The sequence below is a fragment of the Orbicella faveolata genome, unplaced genomic scaffold (genome assembly GCF_042242905.1).
Source record: "Orbicella faveolata isolate gen_17 unplaced genomic scaffold, um_ofav_v1 contig_4, whole genome shotgun sequence".
NCBI lineage: Eukaryota > Metazoa > Cnidaria > Anthozoa > Scleractinia > Merulinidae > Orbicella > Orbicella faveolata.
In genome coordinates this window covers 1685001-1707582 of record NW_028301569.1, presented here as the reverse complement: position 1 = coordinate 1707582, position 22582 = coordinate 1685001, and the positions used below count along the sequence as shown (strand labels likewise).

General features: G+C 36.7%; 1 protein-coding gene across 1 annotated transcript in view; it reads right to left on the bottom strand.

Annotated features, from left to right (window-relative positions):
* LOC110052202 (protein polybromo-1-like) overlaps window positions 1-22582 on the bottom strand; it is a 218513-nt gene that overhangs the window by 124788 nt on the left and 71143 nt on the right. Inside the window, exons 12-14 of the mRNA XM_020758318.2 lie at window positions 18253-18385; window positions 14971-15040; window positions 7302-7400 (exon numbers count right to left, since the gene is read on the bottom strand). Coding sequence (XP_020613977.2) covers window positions 7302-7400; window positions 14971-15040; window positions 18253-18385 — 302 coding nt within the window. The remainder of the gene's footprint in view (window positions 1-7301; window positions 7401-14970; window positions 15041-18252; window positions 18386-22582) is intronic.

Below are 22582 nucleotides of genomic sequence, written 5' to 3'. Positions count from 1 at the left end.
AGCAAGTTATCCAAACTTAATTATTTTGTATTTAAATGCTGTAAAAACAAACAGTGAAATCCGCGAACGAGGAGCACTTTTCGATTTGATACATACAATTTAGATTATTTAGAGATAAGATATAAACATTCTCAGCGTTTACTTTTCGGAAAAAATCCACTGCCAGAAGGTAAGTCAAATACTATTCCTGGTTATCAAAATATCATAATCTTGGGATTAAGCATTTTTCGTGTTTTGTGCGATTGAAGTTTGAAGTCTACCACAATGCGGAAGATTCCAAAGATCTTGTTTTGGCTCTTCAGTCTCATTTCGTTTGTTGTAAAACTTGTTAGCAGCTATTTTCGATTTTGAATAATCGTTTTGCTGAAAAAAAAAGAAAAAAAAACATATTAAGTTAGATTGCCAAAGACACTTGGCACAATTTTCGCTGGCGCCAAAATTGAGTTTTGCACGGGAAAAGTCAGACTGCTTTAGCCACTGCAAATTAACACAGCAATGAAAACACCTCTTTTTAGCTCTAATTAATGGCAATGTTATTTAATTGAGCAACAAGACAAAAATTAGTTCACCTCTTTGCTTTTGGAGTTAACCAGTAAGCTCAGGCCTTAATCAAGGGCATCATGGCCATGCGTCCTTCATCGCACAATTTCATTCACGCCTTCATATTAAGCTTATATTGTAGAGTCTCTGCCTTTAATGTCTGATCTGCAACTATCATCATTGACATCACTGATTAAACTGCTTTGATTGATTTGCACTTTACAAACACTTTTTTGACCTGGTGCTTAGAACAAACTCCAAAACTCCTTTCATCTCCTATCGCAGTACGTACTCGCAAACAGTTCGAGTAGGATGATTTCAACCAATTCAACTGAATACAGTTTCAAAGTTCTTCCTTGTTTTCATGGGTGTATAGTTCCTAGCCACATTTAGATTTCAACAACTCTCGTGTATTACAGCCACAATGCTTCAGTCAGTGACCTGAAAATGAATCCTTTCCGCCGGCCAAAGATAATTGATAGTGAATGCCACTTGACTGATCATGGTGAATGGCCTTATGATCCTTTATGTCAATGAATCTTGATTGTGCGACTTACGTTTACAACTGATAACGTTTTGTGACAGTTGAGAAAATGTTGAAGCAACAGCTCTGTACATACACATGATGCGGGCTTGTGTTGTGAAATCTAATTTAATTGCAGAATTTCAGATTTGATTGACATTGCAACAAAAAAAAAATAAAAAAATGTTTTTTGTTTTCATGGCAGGATACTGCTCTCCTTGTTCTTAAGGTGACGCAGACATAGTTATGTCTGATATGATCACGACGTAAGGGTTGCATATGTCAGGAGCATGCAATGACAGAATTTATGGCCAATGTAAACATCGATCCTGTTAGTGCAACCTCTGCCTAATTAGAAGACAATGGATAAAATGCACCACTCCAGTCCTGATACCTGCATTTAACAACTGGAAAATCTAACCAACACTTTGTTGATGGCACAACCTTCAGGTAGCTCACTTTTTCATCACACTGTTCTCCGTTGCTTTCTGGTATCTCAACTGGTTTGACAGCGAACTTCTTCAATGCTCTTCTTCAATTCAAGTTCAATTTCACCAATATTTCAGTCCACAGGTAAGTTTATTTCAGATACTTTTTTCAGTGTTCATACAATGCTCATATAGTGCTCTGACAGTGCTCATTCAATTCACTTCAAGACAGGCAAAGGTTTGGCCTACACTGTGCTCACAAATACGTAAATGTAATGCTGACCCTTGACCTACCACGTGTGCGACTTGCTTGTCGATCTAAAGTTGCAGGTATGGACGATATGTTCATATTATGAGTTTGTCCTTGAGTGCCAAGAAAAGCTGCTGAAAAGTGCGAAATCACTCTCCAGAGGAATGCTGCACGCCAGCATTAAGCGAGGACTACATCCTTACTTAAAACTAGTAGGACTCCTGCTGCTGCTGCTGCTGCCGCCACTGCTGCTGCTGCTACTGCTACTACTAATTACTCATTTATTATATGACCGAGAAAATAATTACATGTATGATGAATGTGAATATGTTACTTTGTACAGCAGTGCAAATTAAAATTCAACGATGAATTGGCCTGCCCTCAGCCAATCACAATGAAGTAGTTTTCTCAGTCATTAATAAATTAATAATCAACAAATTAGTTAATCAATTACTAACTTGAAACATCTTTTGAAAGCCTCCTTAGCTTTGAACTCAATTCACCACAGATATGATATGTTTTTAAATGTCTTGCTTCTTGAGGAAAACTAAACTGTATTTTTGTTTCAATTATCGCCTTAGTCAGGAGGCACTGTCTCAGAAAGGGCTCATTTTTCATTTTCCCTAAACATTTTGGGTAGAAGTAGGAAAATAGCTTAAAATCTTTGTTTTGCTACTCTGATTCAGAATATTACTGTCTCCATCTCAAAATCTAAGAACTTTGACAGTTAAGAGGGATTTCCTTGCAGGCTCTTGATCCTGCAACATGGAAATGAGGCTGGAACTAGAAAACTCACAAAAGCTAGGAAAACAACCACCAAAATGCAGATAATTAGAAAACCTTTAATTTGCACATACGCAATTGGCAATGTATTGATATCCACATCCATATAATATAGATGGGTCACGTGACTACACATGCTTGTCACATGACTTAGCTGTGAATATCAAAAACTTGACACTTTTTCACTCAGTTTTATGAAAAAATATGCTTCATACTGACCGCATTTTTATGTTGTGGTCACTGAACTCTTCTCAGACAGAGAGCCTTTCTTTCTAACCCGGTGCAACATGGAAATGAGGCTGTATCAAGACAATGTCAAAACGAAGAAACAGCTGCAAGATTTGGAGATTAATAATGCAGCATTGCTTTTTGGCTACTGGAAATCGAAATGTAATTAAATGTAGACAACTTCATTTCCCAATAATTCTATTCTATTCTAAAAGAGTCAACTCCTTGCTAGTAAGCTACGCACAAACTTCGTCAAATTTCACTCTTATTTGCTGAAGTGTTTCTAGTGTTTCCGCAGTGTTTTTTCCTGCTACTAAGCTATGTAAAAGCTTAATTCAGATGGTTGCCTGTAGTGTTTCTGGTGTTTCCACACTTTTCTGCCTTAGCACACTGAATGGCCAAGCAAACACAACTACATCTTCTGTTTGCACAACAATAACTGCCTTCACATGTACAACCACAAAACCCCAATTCCAAACATGCTGCAGATGTTTTATCCTGTGTCATCAGCTAGTGCTTCAAAACCCCTCTTTCATTGTAGAACCATCCACTGCCATCTGGATTCGGAAGTGCAGGACAAGGTTGACGGGTCATCTTCCACATAGGGACCTGGTTGGTGGTTGAATCGCTCTAGGTGGAGTTGACTCAGCATCTTGTGTAGGTTGAAGTGAAATCAAGCTTCTTTGATGTCGGCAAGTATGTTAACCTTAGAGCCGCTTTCTTTGCTGCAGTGCTCAAGCAGCTCCAGTGAACGACCGTCAAAGGCTCTATACCTTTTTTGCTTCCACATACCGACAAAGTATTTTGAACATCTGTGTAACTGAATTCAAGTAGATAATTAATAAAAGTAAATAAAAGTGGCTCATTGTATCACACCCAATTGTGGGATGAAGTACTAGCTGTGCCTTCTTATCCAGCAATGTGATCCTGTGAACTTGTATGCAAAAACTTCTTCTAGAGGTTTCAAAAAATATCCATGTGTCTTGACAAAGATCTTCCCTGTGTGCAAAAGGGAGGACAAGACAATTGTAGCCCCTGACAGTAGCATCTCTAGCATGGAGCACAATTATCCTACCTGTCTCAGCCCTCATGGTTAGAAGCCAGCCTTTCAAAGTCCTCCCTCGACATACCAGATGACCATACCTTCAGTATTTCGCTAAACCTACCGCTAACAACTAGGTCACCACAGGAACTTACATTGAAACTTTGCGACATTTCAAGAGAAAAATTATGGGCTACACTGGTGTAAGACAATGAACCTAGCCTCCTTTGGACTTATGCTTCTTTTCCTCCTTTGATAGAATTTGGGAGAAAGCGATTCTGGTGCATTTATCAGAAAAGTGGGACGTAACGTGCGTACTGAACTTATCACACAACTCTTGGCCAGAGACTGAAAAGCTGTCATCGTGTCAATAATAGTACATGCCCCATTCTTGCAGATAGGGGACTACAAGAATAAGGGATAGGGGGCTAGCTCTGACAATCATTCTCTTGCAATATTTTACCCAAATCGAACTTCACTGATGGTTTCCTCAGCCTACCATTGGGCGCAGCAATTGAAAGTGAGATAGGAGAGAGTTCTCTCTCCAAATGTTCATCTAAATCGATGTTACTACCAGATTCTAAGGCCAGGGTCCGAAATTGCGCTTTCCTGGTCGCCAATGCGGCTAAAAATTTTGCACTGGCGATGAGAATTTCACAACTGGTCGCCACCGGGCGATTAACTATTTCATGCCACGATAATTATACAAACAATAACTTTGATTTTCAGCCAAGTCTATTAAAATAAAATTCAAAGTCGCCCGCCAATTGGTCACTTTTTACCTTTCCGCTGCTTTTGAAGTATAAAACCTATTTTCCTGTTATTATAAATCTACCACAACGTTTCACAGTCACGATCAGTGCGAAGCCTCACCGTCATGTTTCTTCAGCGGTTTCCCGTAACATACGTATTGCGGGCACAAGAGGCTGTGCATTCTTTGGTCATAAATATTTATCCAGGCGATGTGGTGTCCAAAGATGTTCTGAAATCTTTCCGTAATTTATTACAAAGTGGAGACGGAACATCCGCAGAGAGATTAGTTGAAGATTTAGATATTCTCTGGGTGTCTATCAAAGTGGTCAAAAGATGATTTCAGCACTGGTTTGATTCCTGATGACATCCATTGCAAATATTTTGCCGGCAAGAACGGAAAAATGTGCCGATATGGACGGGGAAGGAAACCATCCAATCAAAAAGTCATCAGCTAAACACAAGTTTCTACCCCCAATGGAAAGACGAATTTTCATGGCTGGTCTTGACAGAACGCGAAAGGAAAGATTGTTTTGACGATAAAGCAAAGAACCAAACGCCAGTGTTTCAGTTGGGTACATTTCTTCTCCAAAAGGTAGAGACAAGAAAAGGTATAAAGTCAGCGCATCAATTATAAGATTTTACTTTTAACCTATAAAGTGCTCAACGGCCAGGCCCCTAATTACATTAGTGAACTGCTAGAGCCTTATGTACCAAGCAGAAATCTTCGATCCTCCTCCAAAAACCTCTTGAAAGTACCACCTGTCAAGTTAATAGGCTATGGTCATAGGTGTTTCTCTTTTGTAGCACCTAGCCTATGGAACTCTCTTCCGAACAATATAAGAGGGAGCGGCTCGCTATCAGATTTTAAGACTTGTATAAAGACATACCTGTTTAACAAATTTTATAACTAGACTTTTGGTTAGTTAGTTAATTAGTAGATTAGATAGTTTAGCTAGTTAGTTAGTCAGTCACTTAGTTAAGTTAGTCAGTTTTTATTTAAAGGTTTTAATGATTCCTAGTTTTACTTTCATTTTTACAGCTTAGCTATTTTATTTGTTAGTAATTTTTTATCACTGATGTAAATTTTTAATGTAAATTTTATTTTTAATAACATTTTTTACTGTAAAGCGCCATGAGCCATGGATATGGCGCTATACAAATCTATTATTATTATTATTATTATTATACAAGTTGACTTGAAAAATTTGGCAGTCACACGAAACTGCGTATATGGCCAGCATTTGATTCGTTCATCGTGGTTTTTCAGTGGTAGGTGTATAAATAATCAGGGTGTTTGTATTTAATCGGAAAAATCGACATTGAGGCCCCAAATGCGTTCTCTTCGTTCTGATTCTTAAAAGAAAAATTGGCGACCAGAATTTTCCATCTGGCTACCAAAAATTTTGGTTTGTGTTTCGCTGCGAAGGAAAAATTTTATTGACACTTTTTGGCGACCAAATTTTTCCCTATGGCGACTGAAAAAAAAATTCAGTCGCCAGTTGGCGCCTGCCTTAAAAAGTTAATTTCGGACCCTGAAGGCTCCCACAACACGTCTCAAGAGGTCTCTGTCTGCCTTAATGGCAACTGTCTAGGTATTATCTAGTGAAACTGGTACAGAGCAAGGGTGTAGCTAGGGGGGTCCTGCGGTGCCTGTGGCCCCCTTTTTGTAAGCTTTTTTTTAAAGCAAGTAACCTACAATAGGTGGAGGTTGACATGACAATCTGGTGAGTACCTGCACTTTGACACAGTGTGACCCCCCACCCCCCCCCCCCACTTTTGAAAAATCCTGGCTACGCCCCTGCAGAGTACAAGGTTTCAAAGGTCTTGAACTTCTGTTATTTGATGCTGCCTTGAAATTTCACCTCTTTCTTGATTAGCTTAGCTTGAACAAACTCTTTTATGACTGTCTCGCCAATTTCTTCTGTCCCCAGCAGGTCATGTTCGATTTCTTTGCTGACAACATCTCCAGTTTTGACTGCAACTAAGTTTGCTGTCATTCACTGCTAAGTTTACCTTCATTCCCACCACTGACTTTAAACATAGTTTTTGTATCCTTGTTGTAAGTTTTAAGCCAGCAATGTCTATCAGAATTTGCTCAGGTGATTCCAGCAAGCCCTCCTAGCACTTTACCGCAACTATTTTCACTCAAGCCCTTAGTCTTCGGGAATGTGGTTAAATGAGTTTTATGTCTCCACATCATGCAGCAGCCCCTCGTAAACCTCTATTTGTCAAATTCCTATTATACAGATTTTATAAATGTTTTTATTAACCACATTATCATTGGCTTAACTAAAGAAATTGTCAGATATTAGGTCGCAATGATCATTATTCAAACAATAATCACTTCCATTTTAGTTTTGTCAGGTACGGATAAATCCTGACTTTTCTCATGTGACAAACATTTGCTGGTCAAGTGACTAAGTAACATCTTATCAAAGGTTATGCTTACATTCCTAGTGGCCAATCCGCAAATATACAACTCATTTCCTGAATTCTAGTAGTGTTTTTCATTGCTGTTGTAAGTTTTTTAGGTCCAACCTCGTTTCCAGGTTGCAGGATTGAGAGCCTGCAATGAAACCCCCTCTTAACCGCCGAAGTACTGAAATTTCGAGATGGAAACAGCAATGTTCTTAATCAGTATGGCAAAATGGATATTTTAAGCTATGTTCCTGCTTCTACCCAAAATGTTTAGCGAAAATCATTTTTTGCTATCTGCCTCCTGACTACATGTCTATAATTTATGGTAAAAAATACCTTGTAGAGCATGGAATTGGGTTCATTGTAAGTCTGGGCATTCTGAAAACACAAATCCATATCTTTTTCTAGCTCATCTAGGCTTTCATATTGACCAGTCTGAGGAAAAAATAAAAAAATAAACCAGCATTACTTGCCACAGCAACTATTAAAAACTTGGCAGTGAATGACCAACCAACAACTGACAGAAGAAAGAATAAACTGACAGACTGACTTAAATGAAAAACGTGAGATTTACTTTATGTATTGTTTATTGTAACTATAATACTTGCAGTATACAAGTGAATATATGAAAGATCATATATTTGAACTGCGGAGAAAGATATGAAGATATGATTGATCATCGCAGTTTTACACACAACTTAAGAGCCAGTGCCCATAAATATGGACCAAACAATGGCACAAATCGAAAAATCGATTTCGCTCATTTTTTGCCTATAGATTGGCCCTGGCTAGAAAGCAAACAGACCATAGTTAGTTTCTGCTAATGCAGCTTTTTTTTTGGAAGAAATTTGCGAAAAACGATTTTGCCCCAATTGAACTCAAAATCTACTTCCAGTTATGCTGAATTTTCAGAATATTTGATTGCTTTACGCGTCACACAACAGCTACTTGAGAATCTTTCAATAGTTTTTATATTCAGCCCAGGTCTTCATGGTATGACTGAGCGAAAAATAAAATAAATCATAGTTAGTTTTGAAACCGAAACGAGATCAAACAGACACGCAAAATTTAACAATGTGTTGCAGCGAATTATTGCATTAAAACATTGCCATATTTTTCTATGGGCTATAACTTTAAACACCATAAAAATATTTTCTACAGATTAGGTATACACCCAACTGTTAGGTTATCAAAAAATATCTCTGGGCAAATGGTTTTAAGTCGCCCGCCTTGGCCTGTGTTTCTCATAGATTTTGCCCAAAATCCCTTGTTGGAATGTAAACAATTGCGTGATGGGGCTCACTTTCAAATAAATATTTGTTTCCAACAATCCAATGAAAGCAATTTTTGAAACTTTGTGTGGGTAAAACAATGGAAAATGTTTTTTTGTCTAAGGTAGTATAAAATTTTTTTTTTTTCATTTGCATTGCAACACCCATCACATTGATATCCCTGATAAAGAACGTGTCTGCAGTGCTCCGGGAAATGATTTTAACAATTGTTTATTTCCACAAGATGGCTCAGTTATTAACTTCACCGATAACATACAATACAGTGGCCATTTTAGAGATACAAATAACCAACCCTCTATGGTTTATGGCAATTGAATCACTGACAAATAAAGTCAAGTGGAACTACCATCAAAGTTAGTTTAGAGCCCGAAACGAGATCGAACAGAAACGCAAAATATTACAATGTTTCACAAACCAATTATAGCACTAAAATATCACCATAATTTTTTCATGGGCTATAACTTTAAATGCCATAAAAAACACTTTCTATGAGTTAACCATAAACCCACCCATTTGAAAATCAAAAAAACGTCTCTGGGCAAATGGTTTTAAGTTGCCCGCATTGGCCTGTGTTTCTCTTAATTCTGCCATGGAAATGTAAACAACTGCATGCATGACGCGGGCGATCATCCTAAATACATAATTCGTTTCCAACACACCGCAGAACATTTGGGTGAAAAAAGAAAAACATAATGAACCACTTTTAACTTTAATATTTCGAAAGGCATCAGTAATTAAAAACGCCAATTAAAAGCAAATTTACTTAAAGTTCGGGTGTTACTGCTATGTTGTTTCAAGCTGTCGTTGTTTCTTTGATCATTTTAATTACAAGAACGAGTTCTAGAAAGAAAATCGTTCTAAGTTAATTTGTTAAATGTAATAACAAGTTGATGTTGTTGGTTTGTAGCTTTACGTGATCTGAAGGAACGCTGCAGTGATTAAATTTGTATTCAATTTTCTTCAAATTTGGATTTTTGGGTCAAAGTAGTGGTCGAAGAGTAATCTCTAATTTTCTCAATAAAAATTTTGACAAAGACTAAATATTGGCCGAGAAGGCTACTGAACTATTGTTGAATGTCTAGCGAAATTTCATGTCCTGGCTAGCGAAATAACCTGATTTGTCGTTGAGGCAACGAAAGTTCAAGGAAAAATCGCTCTTTGTTCTAGCGAAATGTCGTGCGAAATGTCGTGAAGTACAGCTCAAACTTTTGTGCGAAGTTTTGCACGAAAAATCAGGAAAACAAAGAACGAAATTCACGCATTTCGCTTGCATTACTTTTTCACTATACTGTATGGTCCTGAAACCGAGGAAAAAGTTAAACTGGCGAAAAACAAAATTTGATTTGACTTGTAGCTTTCGAAAGATTTGGGCACTCGCATTAAGGTGGCTGAACACAGTTTTTGATACCTGTGTTTCATTCACCTTTTTCTCTAAAAACCCCTGATCTCTTGGTCACCAAAAATGGCAGCAAGCAAGTTAACAACACAAACTTTGGTTTTTTGATGGTTAAGCTGACGTATGTGCTGTTGCCATGGCAACATGAATAAAGATAAACAAGCCTTTAAAATCGGTTTTGTTTATTTGTAGAAAATCTAGTCATTAGATTTTCTTTATAATTTGCATGCAACAAGCTTGTAACGATTCTCACAAGTTAACACCATTTTGCTAATAATTTAACAGAGAGATCTTTAATTATCTTTTGCTGAAGGTTAACTGGAATATCTAGAATTTCCTTTGATAAAGTTCAATTATTTTCAATACTCCAGTTACTTATTCCTAAAGTATTTTCCTGCCAAATTTCGTAAATTCTAATGAGTGGTTCTCAAGAAATAGGTGTATTTCCGAGTGCAAATTTTCGTTCAATCCCATTTTTTGTTACTTACTACGCATGCGCTGCATTAAATGGGTTCTTTCGGTAACAAAGAAAAAGCTGAGAATTGCTGGGTTCTTTGCATCGTTACCTTTTCTAACATATCTTTGTGATAAAAGACTAAAGCCATCAATACACTGCATTCAATTATAGAGAAAAATAACACAGATACTGCGGGTGTTGAGTAAGTAAAATGATCGCTCTATTGACAGCATGTTTGTTTTTTGCAATCCTTGTGCGTGCGCTGAATTGCATCAGCAAAAGCGCGGGCGAAAACTGTGTTTGGCTACCTTAAGTGGTTGTGAAAAATTCAACAATTCAATTTATTTCAAAATTCTTGTTATAGTTTGATAGCCAGCTCTATAAGCTTTAATTTGATATAGGGGTTTAGGTATCTACAACTTAAACTGCACGCGCTACATCGCTTGCATGCAAGACACCCCTGAAGGTATACAGTAACCTTAAACGTTTTTATTTGTACCAGTCCGGCTTGTCGACATTTGGTGTCTTTTCTCCTTCTAAAAAGTCGGAAAAAGTAAATGCAAAAAGAAGCTACCTAAAACTAAACAAATCTTACAAGTTTAAACCATAAATAACAGACATCAACAGTGCAAGTATCTCGGTGAACTATTACACGTAATTTAAACAATTACTATGCTGGATGGATTGCTTTTCCAGGTTACGCACATACTGCACATATAGTTTCATATGTACTGTACACGAATGTTTCTTTTCAAACAACTGAAATGCTCAATAATATTATCTTGACAGGTATTTTTTTCTTCAGTCTTAAAACAATCATTTTCCACCTATTGTGGCTAATTTCTTGATCAAATTATATACATTTCATGAAACTTCGCTCTGCCGTGACCAACTTCCGTGAACAAAACAAGATAGATGTTTGCTGTTCGTTTAAGTCACTAGTTGGTTAAACTTTGCCAAAAATTGCATCTTATCGTGCTTATCAAATGTTGATAATATAAAAAAATTTCACTGTACCATTTTTGAATTATAAGCCTCTAAAGTTGTAATTATGGGTGTTTTTAGCAGGTCATACTGTTGCTATGGTAACCTACTGTGTTACAAAAATGGTAACGTGTTCACCAATGATTGGGCAGGTTTATGCAACCATGATTGTAGCATCAAGTATTAAAGAGTGGTTATAACGGCCCATCAAAATCTAAGTGCTGTAAACTTTTTTGAGCCATTCTGACCATGCTGGTTTTTGCGTCATTGGCGCGCACGCATGAGCGAGTGCTCAAACAGGACTCCCACGCTTGCACATCCATACATTATATCTTAGGTTATGCAATAGTCGAAATGTAAGGATTTGTATGGGAAAAATGGTTATATTCCTAAGCCTAAAATATACTAAGAAGCAAGAATGAATAGAAATAAACCTAGTTCACTTCAGGTGTTTGTTCCCCTGTTTCGTGTGAGGTTTTCTAGGCTGATTCATAACAATTTGGGGCCTATAAACCTCATCAGCAACAAGGGAACACACACCTGAAGTAAGGCAGGTTCTTTTTTACTCCTACTCCTTCGTATATTTTAGGCTTGAGAATATAACCATTTTCCCATACATTGTTACAAATCCTTATATTCCGACTGTTGCGTAGCCTGAGCACTACTGCATGAATACGGACTCTCATTTTTGTGGTTGGACTACCTGTGGTGCAAATATATAACATCAAGAGATTTCCTTCAAGCAAAGATCGACAGTGAAATGAGTGCTTGTTTTAAAATTGCATAATTTTGGTAATCCTGATTATCCTCTTTAGTCAAAATTTTGACCAAAATATTTCGTAAGGAAAAAAAATGATATGGCTAAAAATCATGGCCTGAAAAACAACCACTCGAGGAACGTTTTGAGTTTATGTTGTTTAAAATTGTGTGTTTTTTCCTCATAAATTATATATTACATTGTTCCATGTGCTTGAAACTTTGCTTTGTGCAAAATGTAACATGAACTGATAAGATAGCGTACGTGATTAGAACCAGTGCAGGCATTAACCAGGGGTAAGAATGGTCCATCATATCGCTTTTCTGAGTACGGTGACCTTTTCATTAATTGTATTTTTCGAGGCAGTGCTTAGTAGGGAACATTAAAAACATTTTCAAAAAAAAACAGTTTGACAACGTTTACTAATGAGGAACCATTTTAGGAGACTGCAGAAATATTGATGTTTTTTTTAGCAAACTGGGCCAGTGGCGCTGGACCCCGGGATTAGATCGACCGCTGTAATTTTTATTTGTCTACCAATGTTATGATCTGTAAATTTCAGACAGGTAGCGAATAGCATCAATAGTGTCACTTGATTAGTGTCGATTGATCAAACAACCAAAGTAGAAAAGATGTTTTTTTTAACAAACGTGTCCCAGTATGATTGAAACGCAAATGCAATATTTCTTCCTCAGCTAATTCAATTTGAGCATATTGTGTAGTTATAAATTTTCTAAACGGGTAGAAGAGCTGAGGTCGAGTCACACAGTTAGTACTTTATAGAATTTATGGTATTTCCGCTTGAGTTTATTTATCAATGATTCAATTGCCGTAAGCCATAGAGGATTGGTTACGTGTATCTCTAAAACGGCCATTGTATTGTAAGTTATCGGTGAAATTAATACCTGAGCCAACTTGTGGAAATAAACAAGTGTTAAAATCATTTCCCGGAACACTGTAAACACGTTCTTTATCAGGAATATCGATGGCGTGGGAGTTGCAATGCAAATGAAAAATATATATATATTTAAACTAAATTAAACAAAAAAAACATTTTCTATTATTTTATCCACACAACGTTTCAAAAATTGCTTTCATCGGATTGTTGGAAACAAATATTTATTCTTGAGTGACTATCTGCGTCACAGAATTGTTTGCATTGCCATGGCGGACTTTAGGCAAAATCTATGAGAAACACAGACCAAGACGTGCGACTTAAAACCATTTGCCCAGAGATATTTTTGATATCCTAACAGGTGGGTGTGCATTTAACCCATAGAAAGTGTTTTTATGGTATTTAAAGTTATATAGCGCATAGAAAATATGGCGATGTTTTAATGCAATAATTCACTTGCAACACACTGAAAGTTTGCGTGTCTGCTTGATCTTGTTTCGGGCTCAAAACTAACTTTGATTTATTTTATTTTTCGCTCAGTCATACCACGAAGACCTGAAGTGAATATAAAATCCATTGAAAGATTCTCAAGTAGCTGTTCTGCAGAGCACAAAGCAATCAAATGTTCAGAAAATTCAGCAAAAACGTAAAGTAGATTTTGAGCTCAATTGAGGTGATATCATTTTTGGCATATTTCTACCAAAGAAAGCTGTATTAGCAGACACTAACTATTGTCCGTTTCTATTCTTACTAAGACCTATCTATGGGCAAAATACAAGCGAAATCCATTTTTTGACTTGTGCCATTGATAGGCAATTTAGGTCGATTTTTATGGGCATTCACTCTTACGCAGTTGTGAAATTAAAGCCTGAAAAAAATTTCAGGCCTGAACGGTATTCAAATCCATGACCTCTGCGATACCCGTGCAGTGCTCTACCAACTGAGCTATCAAGCCAACTGGACTGGGAGTTGGTCACATTGTGAGTTCATAATATACCCATAGCTGGTGAAGAATAACAAGTGAATATAAGAAAGATCATATATTCGAACTGCAGAGAAAGATATGAAGACATGATTGATCATCGCAGCTTTATACACAACTTAAGCAGTTGTGAAATAAAAGCCTGAAAAAAATTCAGGCCTGAACAGGATTCCAACCCATGACCTCTGCAATACCAGTGCAGTGCTCCACCAACTGAGCTATCAAGCCAACTGGGAGCTGGTCACATTGTGAGTTCATAATTAAAGCCTGAAAAAAATTCAGGCCTGAACAGGATTCCAACCCATGACCTTTGCGATACCAGTGTAGTGCTCTACCAACTGAGCTATCAAGCCATCTGGGAGCTGGTCACATTGAGAGTTCCTAATGTACCCATAGATGGTGAAAAATACAATTGCATATATGAAAGATCGTATATTTGAACTGCGGCAAAAGATATGAAGACATGAATGATCATTGCATTTTCCACATGTACAACTTACCGGTAATTTTTTTCAGGTTTTAAGTTCACAACTGCTTAAGTTGTGTGTAAAACTGCCATGGTCAATCATGTCTCCGTAATACTTGCAGTAGTTTGACAGTAGTATCACAGTAGGTTCTCCTCATTAATATAATCATATACATTAGATGTATGCTCATGTTGTCAAAAAATTGAAATCAGTGATTATCCTTTTTGGTCAAAGGTACAGTTGTAATTAGCTCTTATTAACCGAGCTGGAAATCTATATGGGAGAATCTTGACCAAGGTCGTGAGTACAGACCGAATACAGTGAGGTCTGTACACATGACCGAGGTCAAGATTCTCCCATACAGACCGACTAAGCACGGTTAATAAGATGTTTATTATATGACAAACGAGAAAAATTAATTCGTTCAATGTAACTGGTTTGTACTAGCTGACAGTTTGCTAGCGAACGGCGATGAGCTGAACTTGAAATAATTCTGCCAAAGTTTGCTCGTCCTCTTACTTTTTTCTCATCAGGCTTTTTGGCACCTCAACAAATAAATATTGTTGGAAGAAAGTCAATAGTTTTGCATTTTAGTTTGCAACTTTTTCTCTGCAAAATGTAACTGGTCTAGATGCCGGTCTAGATGGGAAAATCTAGACCGCTTTCAATATCGATTTCAGCCAATCAAATTCGTGAATTTGGCAGTTCCCAATCCTTGTGAGACACAGCCATATAATAACTACATGTATTAACTAGTGATTTTACTTTTTCTTACCTTTATCTGAGATCTGATTTTAGACAATGCAATGGGCTGCTTGATGACTTCATAATAATCAGGATAAGCTCTGCAGTAAACAGCAAACAAAGAATGGGAGAAAATTCTCATCAACTCACAAATCCTACTTTTGGTTGATTTTAGACTTTTTTTTCAAAACACCAAGATAAAACACAAATTAACGATAAGGAATCCATCTTCAAAAAGATGATCAATAAAGAAAGATCAAAGTGGCTATGAGCCACTTGACTTTGTCCATGTTTTATCGTTTTCCGGAAACTTTAAAAAGGATCATCTGTAAACAGGGGCAATTTTGATGCTACTGAAAAGAGTTTTTAATCCTTAGGTCATATATCATTTTTATATTGAGCTAGTAACACACACAAGACAAGTCCGGGGATTGTTAACATTACCGAAAACCAAATTTTCTTTTATTACAATGCAAAAAGATTGTTACATTTTGGCTCAATTTCAGAGTCATATAGTCATTTAGTTAGATCAAAACAAGTGGAGAAGGGAATACATATACCTGTAAGGAGCAAGAGAATACATAGGTAAATGTAACACTTTTTAAAACATTCGCTGAGTCATCCTGGTCCGTTACCACAAAGAAAGTGCTGCTTCTATCTGATCACCAAATTAACATGACCAAGTACTAAAATCCATGTACTGTGGGTTAACATTGTCAAAAAAATTTAAACTACATACTCACTTGGTGAAGAAATTGTTTCACCTCCACATCGAATATAACATAACACTTGAGGAAGCGTAAAACTGGGCCATACAAGTTAATTATAATTACCAACTCCCTTTTATTAAAATGAAAATTAAGTAAACTGCTTTTGGTGCCACAAAAGATTCTCTATCAAAAATCATGACATTTCCCATGTTACATGCAAATAGAGACGAATAATTAGTCTCTAAACTTATATCTACATGTAGAAGTAGAACAAAGATGTTTTTTAATGTAGGGCTAGGTTTCTTGAACCTTGTTCAGGGTTCATACTCTTTAAGCTTTGAAAATTCCATGACTTTTGATGACCTTTTCCATAACCTTTCTGAGTTTTCCATGACCAAAGTTAAGCACCTGTTCTCACAGTAGAATCAAAACAATCATTTATTTAATGTATTTTCCAGCATCATAATGGATAAAATGCATGCTTGTGTCTATTTGTACTGAAATTGAAGCCTGTTTCTGACTGGTCTCTAATTTTTTTCAATTTTATGTCTTTTTCCCCTTTTATTCTCAGAAAGCATATTGCTTTTCCATGACCCTTCCTTAAATTCCATGACATTCCAGGTTTTCCATGACCTGTACAAACCCTGTTGTTTCCTTTGTTATTAAATGTTCATTTTTAACCTGGAAAATGCTATTTTCCAAGTTGTAGTGGTGAAGCAATTTCATTCCATCACTCCATCACTCCTTATTATTATTTCTAACGCTTCTATTGTCTTAGAAACGTCACTTATAATACATAAAAAAAACAACCATTTACAATACTTGGCATTACCTTACTTACTTACAATATGCAATAATAACTTATTATGACTTACACATTACGTTACTTAAGGAGTTGGAATACAATGTAATTACTTAATTATAGAAAAAAAAAAAAAAACCAACAAAACAAGCTAAAAAAAAAAGACCTTGCAACAAAGTACTAAGGGAAACGCCTTAAATGGTGAGAAGGAATTTCCACTTCCGTTGAAATTCCCTTTCACCATTCAACGTGGCAGCAATAAATTTTTCTATCTCAATTTTATCCTGCACTAATGAGAAGAAGTCGCTGAAAGTGAACCTAGTATTATTTAGAGCATTGATATAAAGAAAGTATTTGCCTAGCATTATGAGGTGGTTGATGGTCAAATAGTGAGTACAGGGACGAGTAATTCCAATTAATACCTCTGGATCAGCGAGAAGTAAAGTCACGTTACTTATGGTAGAGTACCAACTTTGGAACTCATACCAAAAGGAAGATGCTTGCGGGCAGCTAATAAACAAATGATGTATGTTTTGACTATCAGAGGGACAGAAAGGGCAGGATGGGGAGGCAACCTTGTTCATTTTGTATAATATACTGTTCGTGGCTAAAATGTTGTGTATGATTTTGTACTGGAACATTGCCAATTTAACTTCTTTTGTGGCTGTGAACGGCAGAAGATAAATTTTATTTAGATTCTCCTTTGAAGTGCTGTATGATAAGATTTTTTTTCTGAAGTGGGAGGAGGAAGATTTTCTAAGGTTAACAGTTTGTTGTGTAACATCTTGCAAGTTATAGTACAGATTGGCGGCAGGGGTGTAGTGGAGTCGCCAGAGTTAACATAAAGGAGCTTCTTCCAACTTTGAGGGATCGCAGATAAAAGACTATAATATTGTAAAAAGTTGCAATTTAGCGTGTATTTATTGTGCAAGGAAAGGAAAGGCAGGAAGCAATTTTCATGCTCGTCAAAAAGGTCTGAAATTTGCTTTATACCTGCTCGGTACTAATGAGAGAGAGAAAAAATCACTGATACTGACTGGAAAAATAAAGAAGGAAAAAAAATGAGAGGAATGAAAATGAGAATTATTACTTGCTTTGGTGATCAGACAAGAAGCGTTACTTTCTTTATAATTGTCTCGGTCTCTTGGACTGAAAACTTCATGAGTGTGTTCAACAGTGTTACATCTCCTCCTGTATTCTCTTACTGTTGCATTTTGCACTATTTCTTAACAATGCCAGTGGGCTTTCACTTTAACTTAACCTACAGATTAAAACCTCAAGTCAGTGGCAATAAAATTGTCACTGTTTACAGACGATCCATTTTTCAAGTTGAGTGGCTTATAGCAACTTTGATTATTCCAAGAATGGAATGAAAGGTGTTCTGACTGACTCAAAGTCTTTTCTTGCACTCCAACTACGGCTTGTTTTTTTAATTTCTTGCTTCTCGTGTATTCTCTACTTATTGTTTTCTTATCTTGGGTGAGATTGGCAAGAGAAAAAGGTAATACGAAGTTCATTAAGTTATTTTCCAACTCAGGCATACACTTGACAGAAGATATTTTTCTCTGAGATACAGCTGTACTACCATGCCTTACTTTTTTCATCAACATTGCTACAAGTGCCGCCATATTGCTTTTGATAGCCAGGCTTCCACACAGTCTAAAACCCATATCCATCAAAATTTGTCTTCGGATTTATACCTAGATGGATTATCTGTCTGATGGATAATCCGTCTGGATGAATAACTCATCTCTAGTATAAATTTGGCCAATGACAAACAACATATGACAATTTAACAAACCTTCTGGATGGTAACCGAAGGAACGGTTCTGAAAGAGCTCGACCTGTAGGATCAGTAAAGTGATGGATCTCAGAAAATAACATCATAAGAGGGTTATCTGAATCCTGATCTCCTCCACTACCATCTTCATCACCTGATAACAAGCAACCAAGCACTGATCAGCACACTGACTCTCTTCTTAGGAGATTACTGTACTAGAAATAAGTTAGGCAGCTAAATTTCCTGATACAATGTCTTAATATCTCATTTTAAGTTTTCGTAATTAAAAGCATCTCACCAGTCTGGAATCCAAAATGCTAGATTAACTAATTATACACCTGTTATGAGTCTAGCTCTTTCTCATCAACTGAATTTGTTGATTCATTACAAATTATGGCTCACCAACAAATTGCAAAAGTGAGTATTCATCTCTTTTAATTGAAGCAAAATGGTTAATTGCATTCTGTTATGTTTCTCAATGGTTTATATTCTATCAAAGTGTACATGCAGTTCCAGAAAATATCCACATCTCCCCTACGAAGGGATTTTTTCAAAGGCACCCATCCCTCTGGAAATTTCAATTAAGTTTCCCACATTTCTATAAATTTTTTGGTCTTACAGAACCCCTACCCCCCTGAAAATTTCAGTCCCTTCTGTGCAGGGAGTATGGATATTTTCGGAACTGCACAATCACTTAAAATGGTTTGCTCCTCTAAAATGGCATTCAGTTAAGACTAAAAGCCATCATGATTTAATTTCATTCAAGACAGTGAAATGCTTAATTACTTAAAAACAAACCAATCAATTCTCATAGGATTGTGACATATGCAGACAATCCAACCACACATTTTCCTTAGTTACAAAAGAAACAAAATGACACCCACAGTGCCGTTGCAAGGAAACTCTCTTGGTTCCAGTTTCTTTCTGTAAAAAATCAAATACCCTCATTTTCAACCCTTAAAAGTGGGACAGAGGGTCCCGCTTGGAATAGACATGTTTCCCATATTGTCTTAACTCTCATCATTAGATTGGCTGGAGTAGATGGTTCTTGGTTAACACAAAAACTGGGAATTTCAGTTTTAATTAAGACAGAACCAGCGGCAAAACTGTTGTTATGGTAACAGCCCAATGGGTGTCATTTTGTTTCTTTTGTGATGAACATTGCTGGTGCCAAGTTTGAAGAACACTGCTTTAGTTGCAAACCTCATGATGTCATCACTTTCCCAATTTGCATAATACAAAAATGTCAATATCTCTAAAATGAAAAAAGATATTCCAAAAAGGAAAATGCCATTCTTCTTTATTTTGAAAAGCCTTTCAAACAAGCAGCAATTTTTTCTCATGTCATAGGCACAGCATATATTTCACATCATACATGTATGTTGTCTATCACAGTGTTTCTTGACTGTTCTACAGCATTTAAAACTAGTGAAACAATCTCAGATAGTGCAGAGTGTAATTTTTACGGCTCTGATGCAGTAGTCACGCAGGTCCTCACCCCTGCTGTTCTTTCCCAAGGTAGTCAACAACGCCTTTTCCCCTTTGCAGAAAATATGAGCATTCAAAAACTTGATAAGACATAATCTTAGTAATGTGTATGTTTCGTGTTCAGGTTTGCCCAAAAATAACTTACAATTACCATTTGTCAAGACAGTTTTAAATTTATTGTGGTATTTTATCTTGAGTTTCGTTCCTTTTGTAGCATTACTTTTCATGCCAATGTTTGTATGTTGATACTTTTGTTTTCCTTGCCAATGTATGCAACAAGATACCTTTATTTCCACCAAAATATAAGAAATATGTGTATTCACGTATTTACGTGACGGGCGCTTCCTCTTTAAAGATTGTTTTTATTATTATTATATATTATTATTATTATTATTATTATTATTATTATTTTAACTTACTGCTGGAGATAAATGGAATATAAAAGTTAAATATCTGCTGAAAAGTAGAAGAGGAACGATTTTGTTTTATTCAAAATGTAAATTTTGATTTCACCGATAAACAAGAACTAATCTAATTATCAAATAGTCACGTCGAATCACGGAATAGTGCGTTCTAATTCTGTTGCTAACCGAGTTGGTGTGAACAATAAAACCACATCAAACTAATACACAACGCTATTGAGAACGGAGTTTATCACACTAGCAATGCTAGAATGCATGCGTCTTACATGTTATGTATCTTTCACTTAACATATAGCCGACTTTGATGCTAACTAATCTGCGCATGCATTTAGAGCAAATTGCTTTTGTTCTTGAGAGAATGGCACCACAAGGATAGCATGAGATTTGCAAAACCATACATATATTTTTATCCTGTGATCAAAGAAAGCAACATAAGTATGACATGTTTTGTGTAATGCACTCGGGTACCTACCGCACCCAACCCCCTTCCCGCGAGGCTAATTGATTAATTGAAATCAATTAATTAAACAAACATTAAAGTTTACAGCTTATGGCGTTAGTGACTTAGCAAACAACAGGCCCCTAAACCATCCCAATAGTGCACTCTGCATTAAAAATGGCCTTAATCCATCTCACTTGCTCCAAAATTTCATGTGGGATAGTTCCAAGACTAAACTTACATGAAGACATCATCACACACAACTTAAGCAGTTGTGAAATTAAAGCCTAAAAAAATTCAGACTTGAATGGGATTTAAACCCATGACCTCTGAGATACCAATGTAGTGTTCTACCAAATGAGCTATCAAGCCAACTGGAGTCACATTGAGTTTGTAATATACCCACGGCTGTGAATAAATTTAGGTTTAAATTACTCAACTGCTTAAGTTGTGTGTATAACTGCAGTGATCAATCAAGTCTGCAAATCTTTCTCCGCAGTTCAAATATATGATCTTTCATATATTCACTTTTCACCACCTACAGGTATGTTATGAATTCACAATGTGACCAGCTCCCAGTTGGCTTGATAGACGGTTGGAAAAGGGGTTTTCCATGAACCGTTAATGCTTAATTTTAATTACTGTGATTCATGAACGAAAGAATTGATTTCCCATGATCCATGGACGAGAGTAGTCGCGTGATTCGTGAAATAACTAATTTATTTCTTGAGATTTGTGAACATGGTCTATAATTAGCTTTTTTTTCATGAGAGAAGCAAATAAACATGTACTCAACCAACTTGACAAATCATGCAAGCCTGCTGGTCAACATGGAACGATTTCCCTCCAAACACATTAATAAAGTTTTCATTCATTCATTAGTTCATTCATTAGCTCATTCATTCATTCGTTCATTCGTCCATTCATCCATTCGTCCATTCATCCATTCATTCATTCATTAACTCACTCATTCATTTTTCATCTGTCAGCATAATTCTGAGTGGCCTTAAAGATCTTCACAAGTTCATTGACAATCTCAATCCAGCTTCACAGTTGATCTTCACATGTGCCTGATGGTGCAAGTAGAGAACCTCCATGCAATGAGCCACTTTAAGGACCAGCTGCAAACCACCTTGCAGTATGCACGCAACTTGGCGAGCACTGTTAATGAAAGCAAAAAGAGAGTTGTTCCTTGGGCTGCTGACTATTTCACACATAACTCATCACATTATCCTGTTGTAAAACAAGCAATGCCTCCTCATGCCATTCCACGAATGAGCCACCTTAATTAAGCCAATGAGACAGCTCAATTCCAGACAGAAAGACCAGATGATAGAATGGGCTTGTGACAATGGAAGGGCCATCCATCAGTGTAGCATGCGTCAGGAGACACCAAAGTTTAAGGCCAGGACACTTCCTCTCAATATGTACCTTTCCTTATATACACCAGCAGAGAGAGAAATTTTCCAACTGAACCTTCACCAGATGATGTAGAAGTTACAGCTTCTGACATTCAGCTGCATGATCAACAGGATGATGCTTACGATGACTCTGAACAAGTACAAGAATATGACACAGATTCTCATGAAAGTGAAGACCTGGGCAATGATGAAGATGTACTGACGTTTCTTTGTGGCATACAGACAAGTAAAGGTCGAATGGTCAGAGTTGTCCAACCACAAATGTGAATAGTTCATTGTGTAGCAGCTATATCATTGTCTTATGAGGCCAATGAAACTACTCACAAAGATATTATTCTTGCATATACACGCTTCTCTTTATGTAGACTACAGCATTCAGTTGTGAATTATTATGAATTTAGTATTTTAGAGCGTGCAAAACAATTATTTCATGTGTATGCAGTAATTCGTGATAGCCAATATGTCAGTTTTGTAGTACTATAGTCTACTTTAGTATATACCACACAAGTGAATAGTACTTTTCGTGTACGCTGATTGGTTAGCTTGGAGGTGATTAGCCAAGTACTATTCACCTCTGAGCA